This window comes from Ochlerotatus camptorhynchus, unplaced genomic scaffold (genome assembly GCF_037179485.1).
Source record: "Ochlerotatus camptorhynchus isolate MF236.1 unplaced genomic scaffold, CSIRO-AGI_Acam_v1.1 ptg000046l, whole genome shotgun sequence".
Lineage (NCBI taxonomy): Eukaryota > Metazoa > Arthropoda > Insecta > Diptera > Culicidae > Ochlerotatus > Ochlerotatus camptorhynchus.
The window spans coordinates 2,547,580-2,571,829 of NW_027040537.1; the positions used below are offsets into that span (position 1 = coordinate 2,547,580).

The following is a 24,250-nucleotide window of genomic DNA, read 5'->3' on the forward strand; positions in this document are numbered from 1 at the left end:
GAGATTAATCAATATGGCCGCGCCCGGGTTCTCTCGCCGAACCGCAAACCGAAGAACCGAAACTGGAAGTGACAAATGAGTGACCCGGCTGAGAGAGAGAGAGCGAGTGAGTTGTGAGTATTGCACGCGCGACGCGCACTTCCAACGGTTGGGTGACTCTCGCACAAGGTTTTCATTTTGAAAGTGTGCGTGCGGGATTTGAAAGCACGCGTACGTCAAGAGCATTGTTGCCAGGTTTTTTTTATGTAAAATACCCTTGTGTTCAAACACTTCACGACCCTCAATTGAAAAGGGCTTATCAGCTGTTGAGAACAAAATTTAGTAAGCCCTTTCGTCGTAAAGCATAGGCCGCCCAAGCACACACAGTAAAAAAAAATTGTAGTATCGATCAACATAATTTAAGATGATGTATGAAATCTGGCATAACATTTGATAACGACACAAAAGCATTTGTAAACAAACTTTCTAAGGCCCTTTACACGCGAACCCAAGTACTCCCAGGCAAACCAACAACATCATCGGATAGGAGCAACTATCACCTTTCCGAAAGTGGTATTGGTTTCCGTGGGCGTACTTTGGTTCGTGTGTAAAGGGCCTTAGAAAGTTTGTTTACAAATGCTTTTGTGCCGTTTTCAAATGTTATGCCTGAAATAATGAATAGCAAGAAGCAGATACAATATTACATCCTCGATTACATCAATGGATGTAATTTTGTTCGACGGACATAGCACATTGAATATTTCTCACTGTAAAACATCGTCGCTGAAACATTACCGCCACCTGTTGAGTACATTGATTATGGTGGCTACAGGTGGCAGTACTACCAACCGGTGGAAACTAACGATTTTAAATTAGCTCACTACTTGACTAGCTTATTGGTCCCAAGCAAATCGACTAACGTACCCCATTATACTCGAAATTCTAGTACTACACAATGTTTGTTTTGATTCGCTATGAAGACAGATTGCCCCGTAACGTGGGTAGATCACCTTTTCGTGGTATGTTACGGGATGTAAGATCTACCACCGATTCCTAGTCCTGACTTCTTCAAACTAGGGGAACAGGTTTTTTTTTCAGTAATCAAAGGAACACATCTTAGTCCTTGTTACTTTTTATGCCTTGTTGATAGTGATAAGTCCTCGGGTTGCCTGGACTGAGGATGATCTTGAAACAAGGAAAAAATTAGTTAGTTAGTATTCAGCTATGTATGTGATTCCTAATCTTCTATTCGTTGTTCCCTAGTTTGAAGTGGTTAAGACTAGGGTTCTGATGCATGGTCATTATCGGTTTCATAGCTTGTTTTTGTTGTTAAGGAATCCAATTTTGACTGACAAAGGGGCGCGCCTTTGGAGGGTTTTTCAACACTCCGAAGGGTATAAATAGCGGAACCTTTCAGTTAGAATCGATTCCGTGCGATGAAGGCAAGAATGACAACTGTATCAAAACCGAATACTTCATCATTTCTCAATAGTGATGGTGATGGAGTAAAACGACATGCACTAAACTAAGGACACGGTATATACTACAATAGATCAAATTACTGGTCGCAGTGGTGTTATGTCCCGAACAGAGGAAAAAAAAAGACAGATAAAATGAGGGGTTCATGGATTTTCCTATGTTTCGAGGGGTGCGTCGATTAGATTGGGACCGAAGAGCGAGATTTCGCTTCTTCTATCACTTTGTGAGCCCAACTTGAACGACTGTCAGGCTGAAGCTGACGGTGGATGTAATTTCAGCTGAAGAAGCAAATTTTTTACTGGATAAGCTCTTACTTAGCATTCAATGTTTGTTGGGAATCTTGCGCAGTTCATAACGAAAAACTTTTTCATACAAGCTGCACAATGTGACCTCAGGCTGGAACTAAAAAATAAACGTATTCGATATAAAATTTAAATCAAATCTCATTTTCAAATAATATTATCGATTCTTGCAGCACTGGTTTTCTTATCGGATAGTCGGATAGTTGCGGCTCATTTTGGATTTGTGTAGTGTGGCGCACTGCCTGGAAATTGTGGAAGAGTAACGAGAACGACGTAAGTACGCAACAGTGTGTGTGTGTGTGAAACCCCTTCTCTCTGAGTTCCCCGCAGAGTTCTCAATTCCCTTCTCTGAGTGTACTGTCTATACTTCTATAGAATCGCATATCAGTCCCATATGCAAAGAAGTTGATGTCGAGAAAATCAAGAGCTAATTTTCATTTCTTCGAAAGTAAATGTCGGCGCACAATGGATAAGTTTTCAGGTTTTTTGACAATTAGCCCATGCATTATCTGTAAAAAAAACCCGGAAACTTATGCATTGTGCGCCAGGCTTAACAAAGGTAAACCAAAGTCAGTGTCAATCGATGCTATACTGTCGCAATATAGGATCACATCCCATTTTTAAATTTATTTACCAGTCAAATTGCTTTTTGACGTAATCACCTTCCGATCAAAATATTTTTCGATGTTACACCCGATTTCTATGGAGATGTCATTTGTCTTAAGTAACAGCGCAGCGCAGAAACCCATGAAAAGTGTACGTTCGTCGTTTCGCTTTCTCATACACACTTAATCTAGCTCGGTAAAATCTCCAACAGCCGGCATTTACTTTTCTTATGCAAAATGTTATTTGTTAGCTGAGTCTCGGCAAATGTTTTACTGAATCTCAGCAAAATATATTGCAGAACTGCTTGGCTGTTGGGATCTCGGCGAAAAATTTTAAGTGAACTGTTTGTTGCTAAGATGATTTCGGTGGTCCTAAAATGATAAATGGGCTGCACGTAAGGAGGCGTGATTGATGATTCTCCAGAATATCCTGGTAAATACACTTTGACTTAAGTAACTTTAGGGGGGGCACCAAACGACGTATAATAAGTTTCGTCTCAAAAACCAGTATTTTTTAGCATGAGAGCAAGCGATCTGCTTTGTATAATTAAAACCCTGCTTAATATGTTAAACATTGCTGTTACTATGAGATTATATGGGTTTAATTGCAAATAGGAATAATTGCAAATAGGAATAGAAATGTTACTTTCGACATAATGAAAATTTGCTCTTCAAATGCAAACAAAACGCACCGAGAAAATTTACTAATCATTTTGTCTAGCTAATGGTTTTTTTTTATCTTGTTCGTTTATTTGGAAGGCTCAATCGCGTTAGCTTTACGGAGCCGATAATTCATTGTTCACTGTGTGTAACAAAATTCACTTAATTCTATGTCTAGTAGGAGTTGGGCCGATTACTCGCGGCTTACTCGAGGTTAGAAGGGTACATTTTCGAAGGATAGGATCAGGGGAGGAGCTTGGGGTAGGGTTTCGTTGTCTCATCAGAGCGTTGTCACCAGTATGAACGGTAGTGCTGTTCTAGCTTCGTCCGGAGTTCGACCGGCTATGGTGGGTGACCAGTGGGCAACGATGAGACTCATCGAGACGGGGGACAAGACAAACAAAAACTAATAAAGAGAGATAAAAGACAAAAGGAATTAAATTCTTATACTAGACATTTGAAGAAAAACATAAACGGACTGCATATAGCAGAGATCACGGGTTGCCAACACGTCTCTGATAGGAACATAGGGTTGTCTTCCTTGGGCCTCGAGGGTATTCAAAAGTCGCTCTCTGGCGGCGTCATTATCCGTACATTGCCAAACTGCGTGTTCGATGTCATCGTAACCGTTTCCACACCGACAGATGTTGCTGTCCACGAGGTTTATTCTATTGAGATGAGCATCTAGCGAGTAGTGGTTGGACATAAGTCTACTCATCACGCGAATGAAGTCACGACTTAAGCCCAAGCCTTTAAACCACGCTCTCGAAGAAACATTAGGAATAATTGAATGTAACCACCGTCCAAGACTTCCAGTGTCCCAATCGGTTTGCCAACTCGAAAGGGTACTCTGACGCACTAAATGGTAAAATTCATCGTGTGAAATTTGCCTGTCATACAATTCGCCTTCCTGCGCGCCCACCTTTGCGAGAGAGTCCGCCTTCTCATTGCCTGGGATTGAGCAATGTGAGGGGACCCATACAAAGGTAATCATATATGATCTTTCGACCAGCACACACATCAGCTCCCTTACCTTTGAAAGGAAATAAGATGAGTGCCTACCTTGTTTCATCGACCGAATAGCCTCAATCGAACTGAGACTATCCGTGAAGATGAAGTAATGGTCTGTGGGCATGTTGGAAATCATCCCCAATGCGAAGTTGATTGCTGCCAGTTCAGCAACAAAAACGGAATATGGTTCCTGAAGTTTGCGGAAGGCGCTAGAGTTTTCATTGAAGACACCGAAGCCAGTGGATCCATTGAGACGGGACCCAGGTGTAGTGCTGGTAGATTCTCATAAATCGAGATTGTGTGTTCAGCCCAAGAATTTCTTCAAAATTAGCAATTATAAGCATTTATAAGTGTGTTTGTCACTCCGCATTTGATTAGTATTCTGAGAGAAAGCTCCCAGAAACGGTTCTGGAGGGGTGTTACTCCTGCCAGAACCTCGAGACTCATGTTATGCGTTGAGTGCATACAGCCTAGAGCAATACGCAGACAACGATATTGAATTCGTTCCAATTTTATTAGGTGACTTTTTCTTGCCGAGAGAAATCAGAAAGAGCCGTACTCTAGAACAGAGAGAATTGTTGTTTTATAAAGCGTTATGAGGTCTCCCGGATGAGCACCCCACCATGTGCCGCAAATTGAACGGAGAAAGTTGATCCTCTGTTGACATTTTCGCTTCAAATACGTAGTATGGGTATTCCAAGTGCACTTTGAATCAAACCAGACCCCAAGGTACTTGAAAGACAATGATTGAGTAATGTTTCTGCCCAAAAGATTAAGCTGCATTTGGGCTGGGTACCGCTTTCGAGTAAACACTACCCGTTCAGTTTTCTGCGGCGAGAATTCGATCCCTAGATTCATAGCCCAAGAAGACAAGTTATCTAAGGAATTTTGCAATGGTCCTTGCAAGTCCACGGCATGTGGACCTCTTACGGAAACCACACCGTCATCTGCGAATTGTCTTAGCGTGCATTGTTCTGCCAAACAGTTGTCGATATCTTTGACATAAAAGTTATAAAGAAGAGGGCTGAGACATGAGCCTTGGGGCAGACCCATGTAGCTAATTCTGGAAGTTGTCAGTTGTCCAAGAGAAAAGTTCATTTGCTTTTCTGACAACAAATTGTACAAGAAATTATTTAAAATTCCAGAAAGTCCACATCTGTGCAGATTGTCTGACAGAATTTCAATGGAAACTGAATCAAAAGCCCCCTTAATGTCCAAGAATACTGAAGCCAATTGCTCCTTGTGCGCAAAGGCCAGTTGAATATCTGTGGAAAGCAGCGCTAGACAATCGTTTGTTCCTTTGCTCTTGCGGAACCCAAACTGTGTATTTGATAGCAAGTTATTTGTTTCGACCCACTGATCGAGTCTCCGAAGGATCATTTTCTCCAACAATTTCCTAATGCACGAAAGCATAGCAATCGGACGGTATGAGTTATGGTCAGACACTGATTTGCCAGGTTTTTTAATGGCTATTACTTTGACCTGTCTCCATTCAGGCGGTACAATGTTGTTTTCTAGCAAGGAATTGAATAAATCTAGCAAGCGTCTTTTAGCGATATCTGGGAGATTTTTCAGAAGATTGAATTTAATCATATCGCTTCCCGGTGAGGAGTTGTTTGATGAAAGAAGAGCCATAGAGAAATCCAGCATTGTGAATGGTCTATCCAGAGAGCCGCCGCTAGGAGACGCTTCTCGAAGAATATTTTGTGCTGGAACTGAGTCCGGACAGACCTTTTTAGCGAAATCGAATATCCATCGGTTGGAGTATTCTTCACTCTCATTGAAAGATGAGCGGTTACGCATGTTGCGAGCCACCCTCCACAAGGTGTTCATTGAGGTTTCTCGTGAGAGTCCCTCGACGAAATTGCGCCAATAACCGCGTTTTTTTGCTTTGATTAATTGTTTCAGCTTTGTCTCAAGCTTTGAATATTCCTCGAAGTAAGTGGAGGTTTTGTGTCTACGAAAAGCTTTGAAAGCATCAGATTTTTCTACATACAATTTTGTGCATTCTTCGTCCCAACCAGGTGTGGCTGGTCTCCTTTTAAAGGGTGCACTTGGAACTTTTCTTTTTTGTGCTTCCAGTGAGCTTTTGTAAATCAAATCGGCTAGGAATCGATATTCTTCCAATGGTGGAAGCGCATCTATTGATTCGACACCGATTGTCACCGCCGTTGCATATTTCTGCCAGTCGATGTTCCTTGTAAGATCAAATGGAACCCGAGATGGTTCTGCAGAGTGAGGGCCACACTTAATTGAAATGATGATTGGCAAATGATCGCTACCATGGGGATCATTGATAACCTTCCACTGACAATCCAATGATAGCGATCTTGAACACAAAGATAGGTCGAGTCGGCTTTCTCGGGCCGGAGGTTTTGCTATACGTGTCGCTTCACCAGTGTTCAAAATAATCAAATTGAAATCGTCACATAAATCGTAAAAAAATAGCCGCTCTATTGTCGTCATATAGATCGCCCCATTCAGTACCATGGGAGTTCATATCACCCAGAATTAATACTGGGGATGGAAGAATCGAAATTAGATTCCAGAGTTGACTACGGCTAATGGAGGTTCTTGGTGGAACGTATACTGAAGCTATGCAAAGATCTTTGTTCTTCACATTTATTTGGCAAGCAACGATTTCGACGCCGGATAGAGCAGGAAGGGAAATTTTGTAGAAAGGGTAGCACTTTTTGATCCCTAAAAGTACTCCTCCATAAGAATCGTCTCTATCCAGGCGTATAATGTTAAAATCGTGGAAGTTGAGTTCTTTATCGGAAGAAAGCCATGTTTCACAGAGAGCAATTATATCACAATCAGAATTGTGAAGTATAGTTAGTTAGTTAATGGATAACATCATTCGAGCAGTTGAAAATGACGTTTGCTACCTCTCGATTTTTTTTTGTGGAGCAAGAAAATGCAGCAATGAACAACAAATTACTATTTTTTAATAAATGTCATGGTTCTAGAAAAAAAAAATCAAATATAGCTTTATTTCGAATGTGGTCCAACATAAACAATAACCATAAGAAGCGCCTAACCACCAATTCGGGATATCATCCCAATTGTATGTGGTATGATTGTACCATTTATGATACCGTTAGTATCATACACCGTTTATTAGCGGTAGTGAACTTCATTTTGAACTGCTCGAATGAAATGGTTAATTAACTACTTCATTTGAGCACTTAAAATGACGTTTACTACCACTCGAACTTTGAAATAAAACATTATTTTGAGATTTTTTCTTCTAGAACCTCGAGAAAAGTAGCCAAAATTTGTGCGTTTCATAAAAAAATAAAAATTAGTTGGTCCAGTTTTGAGAAATCGCTGGTAGAAAGTCACGCCAAAACTGCTTGACAGAGTGGTCAATTAATCACATAGCGGGGCTACATCGGTAAGCGTGATTGCCTCTCACCCAAAGTGCCTGGGTTCAATCCCAGTCGGTGCCATCGTAGGGTACAGGGAGCTGCCTAGTACTCAAAACGGACAACAAGTTCGACGGAATACAAATTAAGAAAAAAATAAAATAAAAAATAATCACATATTCGAGCAGTTTTGGGAAATTATTCTAACAGAGATTTTTTACTCGAATTAGTATAAATTGAGGCTATAAATTTGGGATGATTTCTAAAGTCTAAAGTTCTTTGGTGCACTTATTCCTTTGGGTTCATCAACCTAAAAGCGTACTTTTGTTACTATGCCGCACTTTTGAGGAGGCCAGTTTCAGAAGTAAAATACTATATATAAAACCGAGTCTTAAGGCCGTTCGCAATGCTGAGTTTCAAAATTGTTTAAACTACTCGACAGTTCTATAATTTAAAACTGCAACACGATCAGCGCAACGCACAGTTCTAAAAGATGTTTGTAATCATCATGTTCCATAAACTTTACTATTCCCTATGAAGTTCTCCGTTTTTTTTTGTGAAGCTCTTCGAAACATATTTAAATACATCCAAAGAAATTTGAAACAGAGTTCCATTCGTGTTTCAAATTCGCTAAGAAATAAAACAGAATAGTCGAGCAGTTGCAAATCTGGTGCAAAATAGTGCTTGAATAATGAAACTGCAACTCAGCATTGCGAAAGGTGCGTTTCTGTTCTAGTTTCAAATTGAAACAGTCCTTATAAAATACAACAGCATTGCGAACGGCCTAAATCTCGTATAAAACCCCCCGTACCCTCGTATAAAAATATCAAAATATTGGTCCGTGGTAAAGTTCGGACTGGTAGGAAATGTAATTTTTAACTACTATATAGAATGATGTAATCCATGAATCAAATCATTCGAGCAATCTAAAATAACATAGTGAATAGTGGCGTGTTACCTAAAAACTTAACCACCCCATTCGAGCAGTTAAAATGAAATTAACCACTTCATTCGAGCAGATAAAATGACGTTTACTACCACTCGAACTTTGAAATGAAACATTATTTTAAGATTTTTTCTTCTAGAACCTCGAAAAAAGTAGTCAACATTTGTGCGTTTCACAAAAAAATAGAAATTATTTGGTCCAGTTTTGGGAAATCGCTGGTAGAAAGTTACGCCAAAACTGCTTGACAAAGTGGTCAATTTATTATACCACTCGAACTTCGAAATAAAACAATATTTTGAGATTTTTCCTTCTAGAACCTCGAGAAAAGTTGTGCAACATTTGTGCGTTTCATACAAAAATTTTTAGTTTGTTGATCCAGTTTTGTGAAATTGCTGGTGCATTGACGATAATCCACATGGGACTGATATGCTATTACAGGCAGTACACTGCTCTCGGGATCGTCGCCACTCTACAGAAAACAGATTTTCTTTGCTGTTTTCCCGTGATTTAGAATGACGCACGTTTTTTTTTTTTTTTTAAATGATTGCACGAACGATGCAGAACTTATTCAACATTATCTAAATAGGTACCTATCAAAGTTTGAATTTACAAAAAATCCTTCTCGTTTCAATTTTGTCGTTTGGTAACAAATCAAATAGAGAAACGAGAAAATTGAGTGACCTCCAATACTGCTCAGCCAATCTCTTTTTCAACGAGATTAAAATTCACTAAAAAAAATAAACAAATCTTTGATAAACCTAAATTACAGGGCAATTTTTAAAATATTTTTAGTCAAATTTTCATAGAAAAAACTCATTTAAATTCATCACAAAATAAATTGTATGACTAAAGTTCTCGTCTCTGAGAGCCATGCGGCGCGAATACGAATCGGTACTCTCGTGAGTTCTTGCCTGGAAGCGGTTCGTGTGCAAATCGGTTAGAATGTACGAGGGGTGTTTAAATTGAACTTGCAACAAATCTTTCGTCCCTAAAATTAGGGTGTATCACTTTCAGTTCAAACATAAGAATGATGTCGGAATGTACACGGCGAAAGAGAACGACCCAAATTTGAGTTTAATTCACTCATAATCGCCAAAAGTGCAGGAACTCAGCGATGAGTAAATTTGCCTCATGTTTTCCCAGGGAAAAATTCCCGAATTTGAGAAAAGTAAAGATTGGATTCACTCAGTCTATTGGTACTAGTCCGAGACTGAATAAAATGTTCGTCAATTTCCTCATTTTCCGGCAGATTTTTTAGGTTTTCCACAGGAAACCATGAGACAAATTTTACTCATCGCTGAGTTCCTGCACTTTTGGCGATTATGAGTGAACTAAACTCAAATTTGGGTCGTTCTCATTCGCCGTGTACGAAACAGTATGAATTGAGAACGCAGAATCAAGCTTACCAAGTGCTTATTTAATTTGTTTATTACTAGAATTATTATTTAAAAAACGAGTTGGTAATCGTACTGCCTACGATTTGCATTTAAGCTTAATAGAAATGTACAATTAAAATAATTGAAGTATTATTTTTGTAGTTCTCATTTCCTTCCTAATTGAATATAGCTTTAAACCCTACTTAAATTCAATTTTCACCAAACTACGCAGTACCACGCCCTGCCAAACAAAGCCTACCGCTAGGGTTCATTTTCGCTTTTGTCGTTATCATTCTCGCCGTCGAAGAACTCGTTCTTCGGTTCGACCTGCTTGTCCTCCTCCTCCTGGGTCAACCGTGCTTCCGGATTAGGCTCCTCCTTCACCTTGACGTCCTCCGGCAGAGCATCCTCGGGAATGTCGAACATCTGTACGCTCGGCGCGTGTTGACACATCTTCAGGTTGTCGTAGACATGGCGCGTGATCGCCTCAAGGTACTGCTTGCTGTTGGCATTGTCCTGTCGGCTAGGAATGTCCGGATGGAGTGTGAAGTCCGGAGCGAAGAACTCCAGGTAATCGTTCATGGGAAGCTCGTTGGAGATGGTTTCATCGATCAGCAGGGAGGTTTCATAAGTCCAACAGCGTGCCACATTACGGAGCGTGTAACCACCGCCTCCAACCACGAGCGTTGGGACATTCAGATCTTTAACGAATTTAACACACTCTCCATGGCCTTTCGTACTGAGTGAGAAGCAACCTAGGCGATCTCCTGCTAGTGAATCAGCTCCGCATTGAAGGACGATCGCAGTCGGCTGATAGAACTCCATGACGGCCGATATGACTGGTTTGAATACCTGCACATAGCTCTGATCGTCGATCCCTTCCTTCAGCGGTACGTTCACCGAGTAGTACCTTCCGGATTCGGCACCGATTTCGTACATATCACCCGTACCGGGGAAGAAGTAGTTTCCGTACTTGTGGAACGAAACCGTCATCACCCGATCCGTCAAGTAGAATGCTTCCTGAACTCCATCTCCGTGATGTACATCGATGTCAATGTACAAAACCCGTGGGTGATACTTCAACAGTTCCAGAATGCCGATTACGATGTCATTTACGTAGCAGAAACCGGAAGCCTCGAATTTCTTTGCATGATGTAACCCGCCGGACCAGTTGATACAGATGTCACTGTGATTGTGGTTCAGTTTTTGGGCTCCCTCGAGTGACGCTCCGGTGTACATGGCGCAAAACTCGAACAACCCATCGAACACCGGGCAATCGTCTCCCACGTTGAACACCGATAGGCACTTGGTGTAACCCTGGATGTTCTGAGGTGTTACGCGCTGTAGGAACTCAATGTATTCGTCGCTGTGAAAGCGGCACATGTCGTGGGCGCTGGCTCTGTTGCGATGAAAGATCCAAAATTACTCCATTAAATATCCAACCGAAAAGCCAAATACTCACTTGTACGGTCGATAGATCTGCATCTTTTTGTGTAACCCGTAGTTCATCACCAGATGGTGTATCACCGACAACCGGTGCGGTTTCATCGGATGACCCGGACCGTAGTGGAAGTTGCCCACATCCGGATTGAAGAAATAAGACACCTTCTTGCTGCTCATCCTGTGCTGACCTAATTAATACTCTATAAAAGGCGATTGATTTACTCCTCCCGTTCGACCCTCAAATGTAGATGGTATCGGATTCCTCGCCGTCCTCGATATACTGCTTCCAAGCGTAGATGATAAGCAGAAAAAACACCGCCGCCAGAAGCCTTTTGGTCAAACGAAAATCCAATGGTTTAGGCGCTACTTCGCCGTCCCCGTCGCCGTCTAATCTATGCTGCTGCTGATGGTGCTGATCTAAATCCTGATCCCCTAGGAAGCGATGCTGTAGCTGTTGATGATGAAGCTGCTGCTGCTGGTGTTGTGTTTGCAATTGAAGCGAATGATGCGTATGAGTTGAATGACGAAGCTGGATCGCTTCAAATATCATCCAGCAGCCCGTCTACGCCAGCCGACTGGTTGCCACCAAGGGAAGGGGAAGAACGGAAACTAAAGTGACCACCGAGATCACGACGGGAATCCATCCGGTCCGATTCGCGCTCTACGGACGGACGGTCGTCGAATCGCACTCAGCCGTCCTGCTGTTGCGGCTTTATGTAATCCTTTTGCAAAAATTGATTTTTGTCCGTTCCGTTTAGAACCCTCTGTTCCCACTCACTTCCTTTCCCCGGTGCCGGCAGTTCACCACACCTACAGACGCGAATGTTGCAGATAAAAAATGCACCAAAAATTGCAAGCTAGGATAATGTTTGCGTTATTTTCCTTTGCTCGTGTCGCGACGATTACGGGACTTTGACGACGACGCTCTTTGGCATAAGCGATGACAGATCACCCAAAAGGAAGACGCGGATGACAGCTGGTATTGGTCGATTAGGTCATCCAGGCGTTTGATAGTAGAATATTAAGGTCCAAATACAATCAATCAGATTTGTTTTCTTGATTTGTTTTCCGTCGATCTTGTTTTCCGTGCTGAGCACCAATGCTACCGACGCCAGGGAGGGAGCTCCCACACCTGGACCCTACCTATCGACCCATCAACTCATGAACCGGGGACCAACGGCTTTACTTCCCTTCCGAGGGAAGGTGTGATCAGAGATGTTATATCTCAGAACATCCCGGCGGCGCCGACTGGGATTGAACCCAGGCCTGCTGGGGTGAGAGGTAATCACGCTTACAACTACACCACCGGCACCGCTAATCAATCAGATATTGTCGGGCAGCTTTTCGATGACCTTCGTACTAATACATTTTTTATCGCTGGAAACCTGCAAAATTTTGCCGAGCTGGAAAGTTAGCAATTATTTCAGGAACAAATTTTTAAACATCAAAATAAACGGGTCTGAGGGAAAGCAGCAAAAGAATATTTGGCAGTTTGATCAGTTTCTTACTTGATAACCATTTTAAAGCTTATTCCGAACATTACAAAATATTGGCTCCATCATGCAATTAACCACTTAATTTGAGCAGTTTAAATCAAGAGCCACATGTGAAAAGGGCATACAAGCTTTTTGTAAACAAACCTTTGTAGGCCCTCTTCTCGCCAACCGAGGGTCGCCCACGCAAACTAACAACATAATCGGGAAGGGGAAACCTTCCCCTATCCGGCGATGTTGATGGTTTGCGTTGGTGTTATATGAGTGGCGAGAAAAGGGCATAAGAATGTTTGTTTACAAAAAGCTTGTATGCCCTTTTCACATGTTGTACTAGAATGACGTTTACTACCACTCAAACTTTGAAATAAAATCTTATTTTGAGATTTTTTCGTCTAGAACCACGACAAAAGTAGCCATCATTTCCGGAGAACTTTGAGATTATGGCGTAATTGCTTTTGTAAACAAAAACGACGATCGTCGATTTCTCGCAAACTAAAGCTCAATCTAAAAAATTAACGGCACAAATAGGTAGATAAATGATTCCTCTATCATTTGATATGGTTTACTTGCGAGATTGAGTTTCAATTGATGAGAAATCGGCGATAGACATGTTTGTTTACAAAAGCAATTACGTGCAAAGTTCTCCGGATTTGTGTGTTTCATAACAAATAGAAATTAGTTGGTTCAGTTTTGTGGAATCTCTGGTAGAAAGTCACAAAAAAACTGCTTGACAAAGTTGTCAATTGCAATTAAATAATCGGTCAATTCTCTCCAGGGCATGTCTGATCAGATCGTCAAACGAGAGCCGTCGCCACCCGTTCAGAATGGCAGATATCTTCTGCTGTAAAACCGTCCAAACTGGACTGACACGATCTTAGGAGCAACATTTGTGTTGAAGTGTATCGGCTGTTCGGTTGTCACAGTATGAGCATTCTTCATTTTCCACTTTCCGTATGAATAAAAATTTTGCCGTTCATCGCCAGATAAAAACTGTTTTTTTGCGCTGCGGTTAGCTGCTTGTATGCTATGTTCTGCCACGACAGTTGTTTTCCGGATTGTTTTGTTCCACCTTTGGCAGTTCGGTTCGTTGAACGAAATCCTGGTGGATAAGATCGGCGGAGGGGTTTTGTTGGGGTAAGTTTGAGGGGACTTTGAGGTAAGTTTGAGGATCAATTGAGATTGTTAGGTGGGGATTGTCATGGAAAACAAGGGATCGATAGTAGGGAAGGGAATCGATCACTGGCAAATGCCAGTTGATGCCGAGCGATTTGCACTTGGGCGCCGGTAATTGTAGCTTCAGACCACCATGCTCGCGGTTGCCATCTGCAACATTGGAATCCTGGCGATCATCGCACTCCACAGGAAAGTACCCATCTTCGACGTAGGTTTTGATATGTGTACGCCGAGCGGTGGTAGTATAGAGGAAAGGTATCAGATCTAAGAGGTACCGAACGTATTCAGCATAATCAGCTTTTGTTGCAGGGTTAATGTTCGCGATCACTGGAGCCACATCAGTAGCGCGAACTACCAGCCACCGCATCCCAATTCAGTGCCGTCATCAGCAGGATCAAATTGGAGAAAATCACTCCCAGGATCTTCACCGTGTTGGCTGTTTGCAGCCATTGAACGTCTATTCGGTTTCCCTCACAATACCCAACATGTATGGACACAGTTTTTGCACATTCAGTTTGACACCGGAGGCTATCTCGAATTGCGTAAACAGATCATTCATCGTTTTGACTTGCTCAGGCGATGTGATATCGTCTATATGCGCCACCAGCAGATCAATCCCGCACGCTTGTTCAAGGTGACTACATATAGGTGACTACATCAGCTATGTTGGATTTTTGTATGGGACAGCGGCCGAGTTTGTTTACAATTAGCTCTAAACCCGCACTTCCCCCCCCCCGCGACCTCCTCGTCTATATAGTGACAAAGCTGTATCACCATTTATATACCCACTACCCACCATGCGCTTGTTCAAGTCTGCAAATCAGAAGATGCACGAAGAGGTGCATTGACAATAGGTCCCCCTGCCGCACCGAGCGTTCGATGTTGATCGGCCATGAGAGATGCCCGTTCACGAGCAGTCGAGAGGTGGAGCAGCAAATATTGAGAATGTCACGAACGAGTTCTTATTTTTGCTCTGGAAAAAAGGCGCCAATGTTTGACTGGTGTTGAGAGGATGTAAAGAATGGCAGCAAAATTAATATTTTTCAAGCAAAATAACTGCCTGTTGGCTTGGACCTTATAATATCGACAGTGAGCATGCAGAAGGGCGTAAAAGCGATGATCGATTCTCTTAATCGATTTTCTCTTTACATTGCTACAGCTAAACGAAACAATTTTCTAGAAGTTGTTCAATGCAGAGTTGTAACAAGTTATATTGGCTATCAAAAGCAACAGCAAACGCACCGGGAAACGTTAATTCTAGCGAGTTATTAAAAAAGAGAAAATCGACGAAGAGAATCGATCATCGCGTTTACGCCCTTATGCATGCTCACTGTGGATATATTAAAACGTCGTTGAATGAGACACTATTCGACATTGTTGACCCAATCGACCGAACCCCTCACGCACATAAATGATTTTGACGGAACGAAACGGAACACAGAATCAAAACAAAAGTTTGCACGCGGCGGTTGGTCCATGCAGTTTTTTTTTCTGCGCAGTGGTTTTTCAGTGAATTTTCTATTTTCCAAGCAAAAAATCAGTCTGGAATCGTGAAAACCCGGTGGCTTTAAAATGGGAAAACTCAACGTCACCGTTCTGCGGTACCTCAGTAAGGAAGACTTCCGGATTCTCACTTCCGTAAGTAGATTCTGTCGAGGACATTATTGAATAATATATTATGTTTGTATCGCTGAACAGATCGAAATGGGCATGAAGAACCACGAACTGGTCCCGGGGGCGCTGGCTGCGGCCATAGCTAGTCTCAAAGCCGGCGGTGTCCACAAACTGCTGCGGGAACTCTGCAAACACAAGTTGCTCGCGTACGAACGTGGGAAGAGATGTGAGTCGATATGGTTTCAGGGCGATAGTGGAAGTTAGCTAATTTGAATTTAATTTCAGTCGATGGTTATCGATTAACGAACACGGGATACGATTATCTGGCGTTGAAGTCGCTTACGTTGAGGGGTTCCGTTTCCGGATTCGGTAATCAGATCGGTGTGGGCAAGGAGTCCAACATCTACACAGTGGTCAATGAGGAAGGAACTCCACTGTGTTTGAAGCTTCATCGGCTGGGACGGATCTGCTTCCGGAATGTGAAGGAGAAGCGGGACTACCACGGGAAGCGGAACAGAATGAGTTGGTTGTATTTGTCGCGAATTTCTGCCACCAGAGAGTTTGCCTACATGAAGGCGCTGTACGATCGAGGATTCCCCGTTCCGGAACCGATCGACTTCAACAGGCACTGCGTGGTGATGGAACTGGTGGACGGGTATCCGTTGACGAACATTTCCGAGGTGGGCAACGTCGAGGCGCTGTATGACGATTTGATGAATTTGATTGTTCGGCTGGGAAATTGTGGCGTGATTCACGGGGATTTCAACGAGTTCAATGTCATGATTACGGAAGATCAGAAGCCGATTCTGATCGATTTCCCGCAGATGGTGTCGACCTCGCATCCGAATGCGGAGATGTACTTCGATCGGGATGTGACGGGGGTGAGGGATTTGTTCCGGAAGAAGTTCGGCTATGAGAGCGAGGAATATCCGAAGTTTAGTGATTTGGAACGGGATGATGAGCTGGACAAGGAGGTGCTGTGCTCAGGATATGGATTCACCCAGGAAATGGAGGATGATATCCTGAAGGAGTACCATCAGGAAAGCGATGGGGAAGGGGAGGAGGATGGTGATGAAGAAGGTAGTGATGAGGAGTACCAGGATAGCGTGACGGGAGATTTGGATGAGAAGGAAATTGAAGAGTGCAGGAGGAAGCTAGAGGAGGAAATCAAATTTTCCGAAGAAAAGCCAAGTGAGTTTTGCTTGGTTAATCTGTTGATTGACTGTCTAAATATATTTTCATAATTCCAGCTCCGGCCTCGAAGCAAGACGAGAAGAACTCCAGCATCCTAAAATACATTGCATCAATGTCTGCCGAAGAGATGGACAAGCCTTTCAACGATGAAGAGGAGGAGATCTTTAAGGATGCACTGGTGGATGGAGCAGCGGCAGTGGGTGCTACCTTGCTGGAACCGACCTTACCACAACAGGGCCAAAGTCAGCTGACGCAAATCGATAATGGAAACGATGAAGACGACGCCGCCTCGATCAGTTCGAATGAGCTGATCACCAACGAGCAGGACGACAAACTGGCCGAGCTGGATCCTAGTTCGCGCGAATACCGCATGATTATGGTCCGGAAGCTGTTGGACGATGCACGGAGTGCGCGGTCCTACTCGACGACGGCCAGCACGATTGCTCCGTCGGTTGTGGCCGACCGGGTCAAGGGTGGCCTTCGGCAACAGGAGAAGAAAGACCAGAAAAACCGAGCCGTTCCGAAGGGAGAAGCCAGTGCCGTTCGACGAATGCGAAAGGATAACAACAGTATCGTCAAAGAATATCGCGGGTGGGATTTCTAATAAGGTAAGTCTAATGATAGGTCTAGGTGGTTTTCACATACTCTATTTTAATATATTATGTATAGCTGATACTACAACTGAATATGGCAACGTTACTGGGAAAGAAATCTCCTTTTCAGTTGTTAGTTGGTGAATTTGACCGGATTGTTGGTGTCCCGTGGAACAAGGTGGATCATGATTTTGATTCCTTCGCCTTGGCTAGCTACTCGGAATGCTTCTTGCACGTTGGACAGATCAAAGTGGTGGGAAACCAGCGGTTTCACATTCACATATCCACTGGCAACGATTTCCATCGCCGCTGGGTAGCTGAAAAAAAAAAAAATGGAAAAAAGAGATGTGAGACGTTACACAGGAAGGTTTTAAATGTCTACCACTTACTCGTGATTGTACCGCATGCACGTCGTAATGTCAATTTCCCTCGAAATGGCATCCACCATCGGTAGCTGGACGTCCTTGTTTCCCAGCCCCACGAGACAAATCCTTCCGGCATTCCGTGTGGCCTTGATCGAAATTCTCATACCCGGCTGCGAACCGGAACATTCCAGCACCCTATCGGCCGGTCCTCCCAGTATCTCGTGAATCCTTTGCACCAGTTCTTCCTCCGTATCTTCCTTCTTGATTCCGATCACTCCGGTCACGCCCAGCTGCTTGGCCACCTCCAACCGATGCTTTGCGTGTTCCAAATCCAAAATCACAGTCCTCGTAGCCCCCATGGCTTTGGCCGCAATCAAGCACACCAACCCAATCGGGCCTGCTCCAAAAATAACGACCTTATTACCCAATCCAATCTGAGCCCGTCGACCGGCATAAACGGCTACGGCCAGCGGCTCCAGTAGAGCACCTTCCTCCATCGTAACGTGGTCCGGCATCTTAAAACAGCAGTCCGCATATTGTGCGTAGTAATTTGAGCAGTTTCCATCGTGCTTTTGCGTTGTGCAATGCTTGCCATCCAGACAAATGTTGTACTTGCCAACCTTGCACAGATCACAGGTCCTACAACCGGCAGCCGGCTCGATCGCCACTCGATCCCCGATTTTGAGGTGCGTCACCTGACTGCCAACCTTCCGCACAACTCCAGCAGATTCGTGCCCCAGTACGATTGGCTTGACGAGCCTCTGAGCTCCGAAGCCCCCATCCTTGAGGAAGTGAATGTCCGTTCCGCAAATTCCGCAGCTGTCGACTTCGACGACCACCTCGTTGAAGGCGGGTTCGGGAATAGGCCGGGGCTCCAAGCGGAGATCGTTCGGACCGTACACCAGTGCGCAGAGGTTATCGTTCTTTGGTGCCATTTTGCGATGCTTCGGTTGGACCTGACTAGTGGAGAAAGACCGTCCGTCTGGTGTCTTCGAACGGTACAGTGATACTGATTGTCAATGTTCGCACTCAATTAGCTACTACCTCTATACGTATTCTGTGGCGTTTACAGAGATCAGCAGTGTGCGATGTTTGCTCTTTCTTCTTGATTGTTGTTGAGCGCTGGCTACGCCGGTATTGTTTAAATATTTGATTAGATAAGTGTGGCCCTTTTTCCTAGTTGAATAATAAGTGCTAATTTGTACTTGTCCTGCAAGAGTGTTGGTAAATCGCAGATACTTATAATCTCGGTGAGACGAATCTAGTTTCATCCTTATTTGGCGCGTAATGATTTTCATAATTCTACTGAATCCTGATGAATGGAATTACCTGTATAAAGAAAGAAGGAAGGATTAGTCAGGCCGGAACAAATGAATACCGTGATCGCCCTTAATTGTGCGCAGTTCCTACTTGTACGCAGTTCCTACTTGCACGCAGTTCCTAATTGTGCGCATTTCAAGCATTCTTGCATTCTTTCTACATTTTACGAATATTGTTATCACCACAATATTATTTTTCTCTGAAGCACTATTGTTTTTATTTATGTTCCTAATCATGCGCAGAGTGTTCCAAGATGAATCGTGACCGGAAGGATGTGCAGTACAATCAAAATCACTTGGTTCTGGCCATGGATATGGTCAGAAGAGGATTTTCGGTTCGCCGAGCCGCAAAAGTCTATGGAATCCCGGAGAGCACTCTTCGTAAAAAAAAATTGCCCTTGGCGCTTCGAAAGTAATGCGTCCAGGAAGACCAACCGTTTTAAATAAGCAAGAGGGAGACCGCATCATCCAATGGATAATCGAGATGGCTAGGGCTGGCTTCCCGGTGGACTCCCAACCAGGCTTGCTGAAACTCCTCAAACTCACTGGAGGTTTTAAAACACTCTTGTCCTGCGAGTTTAGCCACCCCTCACCTTGAGTGAGTGGCGGCAGGAATATGGAAGAAGTAAACAAAAACTCCTCGAGAGAGAGGGAGAGTGAATTTCAGCGAGAGGATGATTTGACCTTGACGTGAGGTGCGCTTTTCGAGACTCCGGATGACTTTTTTGTTCGACGCAAGAAGCTCAGAGTTCACCCAGAGTGAGAGTAAGAGCGTGTGATAGAAAACATGAACATGAATGGCAGTAAACCTCACTCTCATTTTATCCCCCTCCGCTCACAAGCTCTGAAGCTCAGAGGAATGATTTGGCAGTAGGCATTCTACTCCTCAGAAAAATGCTACGCTCGGCTCATTTCAAACTCGCGAGTGAGACTTCAGCAAGCCTGCTCCCAACTAGTAATCCTATATATCAGTGCCAACATTTCAAAGCGGCGTAATTGCATTTGTAAACAATGGCTTTAGTCATCCTCTTATCGCAAATAAAAGCGTGGAGGCGAACCAGCCTAAGGCTGAAAGCCTCCTAAATAAAGCTAAATAATAATAATAATAAATAAAAGCACCGACAAATCGACATGAATGACCATACAAATTACAAAGAAATTTCTGTTCAAAGCACAAAACTGACATCTGCCGCCGTGTTCGCGGAAATATTTATCCTAGCCACGAACACGCGTACAAAATTTATGAGTTGGTTCGAGTCCAATCCATATCGAACAAATTATTTTTATCTAGATAAAACATTTCTATGGTTTTGACAGATGGGATCACTGCACATTTGAATCGGCCGTTATGGATTCTCAATCAAGAATTAAGTTTGTTTCATGTCGGTTTGTCGGTGGTATTAAGGGGCAAGACAATTGTACCATAGATGTAAATAACTCTATGTTGATTGTACTCAGAGTAAATATATTTGCAGCGAGTAAACAAAGTAGCCTCACATTTTTCAACAAATGAAGTTCTGCAAACAACCGCCGTCAGACAGAATGATTAGTTTCATGCTTTAAAAGATCCAAGTTAGATTGCTAACTGTAATGTCTTCGAAGTTTTTTTTTGTGATGTGGTGGTGTGATTTCAAGCCAAAAATTTGGCTACATTTTCGGAGAAAATTCTTTTTAGCTCATGAAAATTAATACTCAGTCTCACAATATCAATCAAAAAGGCTTCTCATTTTGCTGAATTAAATCCTGAAATGAGGAAACTCGACATTGATAATAATTCCATAACGGTAGAGGGATGTAAATCCTTTGTAATTGTTGCGTCCGTCGGATTAAAAAGCCCGCACTGATTTTGATAGCGGTTTTTTTTTATCGTTACAGCTTCAAAGCTTGGGAGGGTTACAATTAGTTTAAGTTAATATAATTCCTCAAGAGTACTTACTAATCAGTGGCCTTTCGTGCTCGCTTTCCTGATCTAGAGCCTTTTATCCGAATTTAGGTTAAGTTAGGTTAGGTTTCACCATCAATATTTTTATGGCAATTAATTTCAGTCTAGATAAAGGGTGATACGGTCAAAATTTGGTCAATATCAACTTGACGTATTTCTTTCAATTTTGCATTTAAAAAACCTGAACACCCCTCATTTTGAAGGTGTGTGTGTGTAGAATGTTGCTCCTATTTTGATTTTGGAATTCACTCTTCAGTTGTCAAAATGCCGTCCAAGCAAGAAGAGCAGCGTATCAAAATTTTGCTCGTGCATCGCGAAAATCCGAGCTACTCGCACGCAAAGTTGGCAAAATCGCTAAAAGTTGCCAAATCAACCGTTACAAATGTAATTAAAGTGTTTGGGGAACGTTTGTCGACAGCCAGGAAGTCTGGATCGGGGGGAAATCGAAAACCGGAAGCCGCTGAGACGACAAAGAGAGTTGCCGGCAGGGTGCCTTCCATTCATTTTGACTAAAAAAATGTTTTAGGAAATTATGGAATAATACGATATTATGATAGTATTTTGTATGTGTAAGGAACTAGACAAATTTTTAAAGTTTGTGTTTGACACATAAAACCTGCAAATTTAGCTTTGACAGAGCCACAATGAGCAATTTTCTGATCGCCTCTTCGCGAAGAGTGAAGAGTGAAGAGTGGGTGAGATAAATGACAAAATCGCTTATTGCGACTCTCATGCAGCAACATTGGCTGGTATTATGTGTCAAACACAAACTCCACAATCTTTTCTTGTTGCTTACACAAACAAAATATTATTATAATATCTTATTATTCCATAATTTTATAAAACATTTTTTTAGCCAAAATGAATGGAAGGAACCCTGGTTGCCGGTAGTTTCAAGCGAAACCCTAACCTCTCTCTCCGAGATGCCGCAAATAAGCTGGGTGTATCGTCTACAACCGTGCATCGAGCCAAAAAACGAGCCGGACTATCGACTTACAAGAAGGTAGTGACTCCAAATCGCGATGATAAACAAAATACGACGGCCAAAGCGCTATCCCGGAGGCTGTACACGACGATGCTGACGAAGTTTGACTGCGTGGTAATGGACGACGAAACCTACGTCAAAGCCGACTACAAGCAGCTTCCGGGACAGGAGTTTTATACGGCAAAAGGAAGGGGAAAGGTAGCAGATGTTTTCAAGCACATGAAACTGTCAAAGTTCGCAAAGAAATATCTGGTTTGGCAAGCCATCTGTACCTGTGGCTTGAAAAGCAGCATTTTCATAGCTTCCGGGACTGTCAACCAAGAAATTTACGTGAAAGAGTGTTTGAATAAACGTCTGCTGCCTTTCCTGAAGAAACACGGTTGTACCGTACTGTTTTGGTCGGATTTGGCATCTTGCCATTACGGTAAAAAGGCCATGGAGTGGTACGCCGCCAACAACGTGCAGGTGGTTCCCAAGGACAAGAACCCTCCCAACACGCCAGAGCTCCGCCCAATTGAGAAATACTGGGCTATTGTCAAGCGGAACCTAAAGAAGACCAAAAAAACTGCTAAGGGCGAGCAGCAGTTCAAGGCAAACTGGCTTTCTGCGGCGAAGAAGGTGGACAAGGTGGCTGTATAAAATCTGATGGCAGGGGTCAAGCGTAAGGCCCGGCAATTCGGATTTGGAAAAGCGGAAGCCTTACTGAATATTTTTCTTGAATTTTATACTAATTGAACTTGAAAAAGAAATTTAATTTGATTTTTTAAATAAACGATTTCACCGATTTACACGCGTTTTCCCTTGACCAAATTTTGACCGTATCACCCTTTAAGGAAATTTTAGTTATAATCAAGTTACCTTTATCCCTACTTTTAATCTAGTTTAATTATTGTAGTAATAGGCGAGGTAATAGGAAAAACAAATTTTATCTGTAGCAAAATCTTGTGTGTTCACTGCTTACTTGCACTGCCTTTTTTTTCTTTTTCCGGAAGTCGGCTCCTTCGATCGTGTTGCCAGCACTCCGGTGGCACAAAAGTCATCCAAGAACACTTTGCTTGAAGCCGATTTTTTTGGCTCTTTGGTTCGATTATACGTCAGTTATTGACAGCTGATGATTACGAGTTTCAGCTCCGTTTATGCGTTTGATTGAACGGCCATGGTAACGTTATGGTATTGATGAAAATTTATATTATCTCTCGGTATTTTTCAGTTGCGTTTCTATCGCCCTATGAAATTATAAGAAAGCAGTGCATGCAAGTGAGTTCACGATAACTTCAAGACACAATGACCGTGGTGGTCATACGTGGTGGGCCGGCTTGGTCATACTCGGATGGATGAAACTCATCGCAAGCCATGATGATGGTAACGTATGACTGAAGCTTAAAATCATTCCAACATCAACGCCACCGCTATCACTGACGACAGCTTCAAGAACCAATGGCCGTGCCAAAGGATTGGTTGCCAGACGCTTACTCGCTGACACTGACAGCTTCGACCGTTGCGCTACACCCTTCAGGAACATCCGTGATCAAGGTGATCAAGGTGGCTGTCAAATACGAACAATCATCGCCTACCTCTCATAACTGGTTCCAAACGTAAAAAGAGCCATAAGAAACCTACAGCGTTTGTTTACGTTTGGAACCAGTTCCATACAAGAATGATCAGTAGGCTGATTTGACAGCACGTCCCCCCCAGGGGTGGCCAGTTCGTCCTCTTTGGCGCCAACAGTCTCCCCTGGGTGTAGTCCGGAGCTCTCCGGAACTCCACCATTCTCCTTCACGTCAAGCAATATGCCAACCGAGATACCGGCCGCACTGGCGTCTTCGTGCCGATCCTGACGACAGCTTGTCGGTTTCGACCACCTGCTCCCGGGATCATCCTAATGATTCGTCCACGTTCCCATCCATTCCGCTTCGTCGGTTCTGCCACCATCACCGAATCACCTGGCTCCAACGGTCGCACTTCGTCGATCCACTTCGGTTGCCGACGGATTACCGGCAAATACTCCACTAACCATCGCTTCCAGAATGTGTCCAGCTGCTGCTGAATCAACTTCCAGGAAACACCCAGGAGTTGACCGCGGGCCAGATGGCTAAATATTTGCGAAACGCTTTCTTCCAAATTGCAAGAGCTGCTTCTACGCGTTTGAGCTTAGCAGCAGGAAATGGTTCAGTGTTAGGGCCTCTGCTTCCTCGGACTCAAGTGGCAAGTACGTCAGAGGCCTTGAATTCACAATCCTTTCAACCTCCACGACCAATGTCTGGAGCCCCTCGTCGTCAAGCTTTTCCTCGGAGTACGCTTCTCCCATAGCACATTTTACGGATCGTACTAGGCATTCCCACGCTCCGCCCATATGTGGTGCTCCTGGCGGGATGAAGGTCCACTTGGTGTTGGCACTGGTGA

At 43.3% G+C, this 24,250-nt stretch overlaps 3 protein-coding genes across 3 annotated transcripts; 1 reads left to right on the top strand and 2 right to left on the bottom strand.

Moving 5' to 3' along the window:
- Window positions 1-9,816: 9,816 nt before the first annotated feature.
- On the bottom strand, window positions 9,817-12,060 carry HDAC3 (histone deacetylase 3). Its single transcript, XM_065238853.1, has 2 exons — window positions 11,189-12,060; window positions 9,817-11,125 (listed from the first exon to the last, which is right to left on the bottom strand). Exons 1-2 carry the CDS (start codon window positions 11,344-11,346, stop codon window positions 9,988-9,990), a joined length of 1,296 nt encoding a protein of 431 aa, XP_065094925.1. The 5' UTR covers window positions 11,347-12,060; the 3' UTR covers window positions 9,817-9,987.
- A 3,263-nt stretch (window positions 12,061-15,323) lies between these two features.
- RIOK2 (RIO kinase 2) lies at window positions 15,324-17,324 on the top strand. Its single transcript, XM_065238972.1, has 4 exons — window positions 15,324-15,473; window positions 15,534-15,675; window positions 15,735-16,640; window positions 16,700-17,324. Exons 1-4 carry the CDS (start codon window positions 15,408-15,410, stop codon window positions 17,245-17,247), a joined length of 1,662 nt encoding a protein of 553 aa, XP_065095044.1. The 5' UTR covers window positions 15,324-15,407; the 3' UTR covers window positions 17,248-17,324.
- LOC135716438 (sorbitol dehydrogenase-like) lies at window positions 17,275-18,582 on the bottom strand. Its single transcript, XM_065238974.1, has 2 exons — window positions 17,626-18,582; window positions 17,275-17,553 (listed from the first exon to the last, which is right to left on the bottom strand). The coding sequence occupies exons 1-2, from the start codon at window positions 18,534-18,536 to the stop codon at window positions 17,370-17,372; spliced, it is 1,095 nt and encodes a 364-aa protein (XP_065095046.1). The 5' UTR covers window positions 18,537-18,582; the 3' UTR covers window positions 17,275-17,369.
- Between the last annotated feature and the right edge of the window lie 5,668 nt (window positions 18,583-24,250).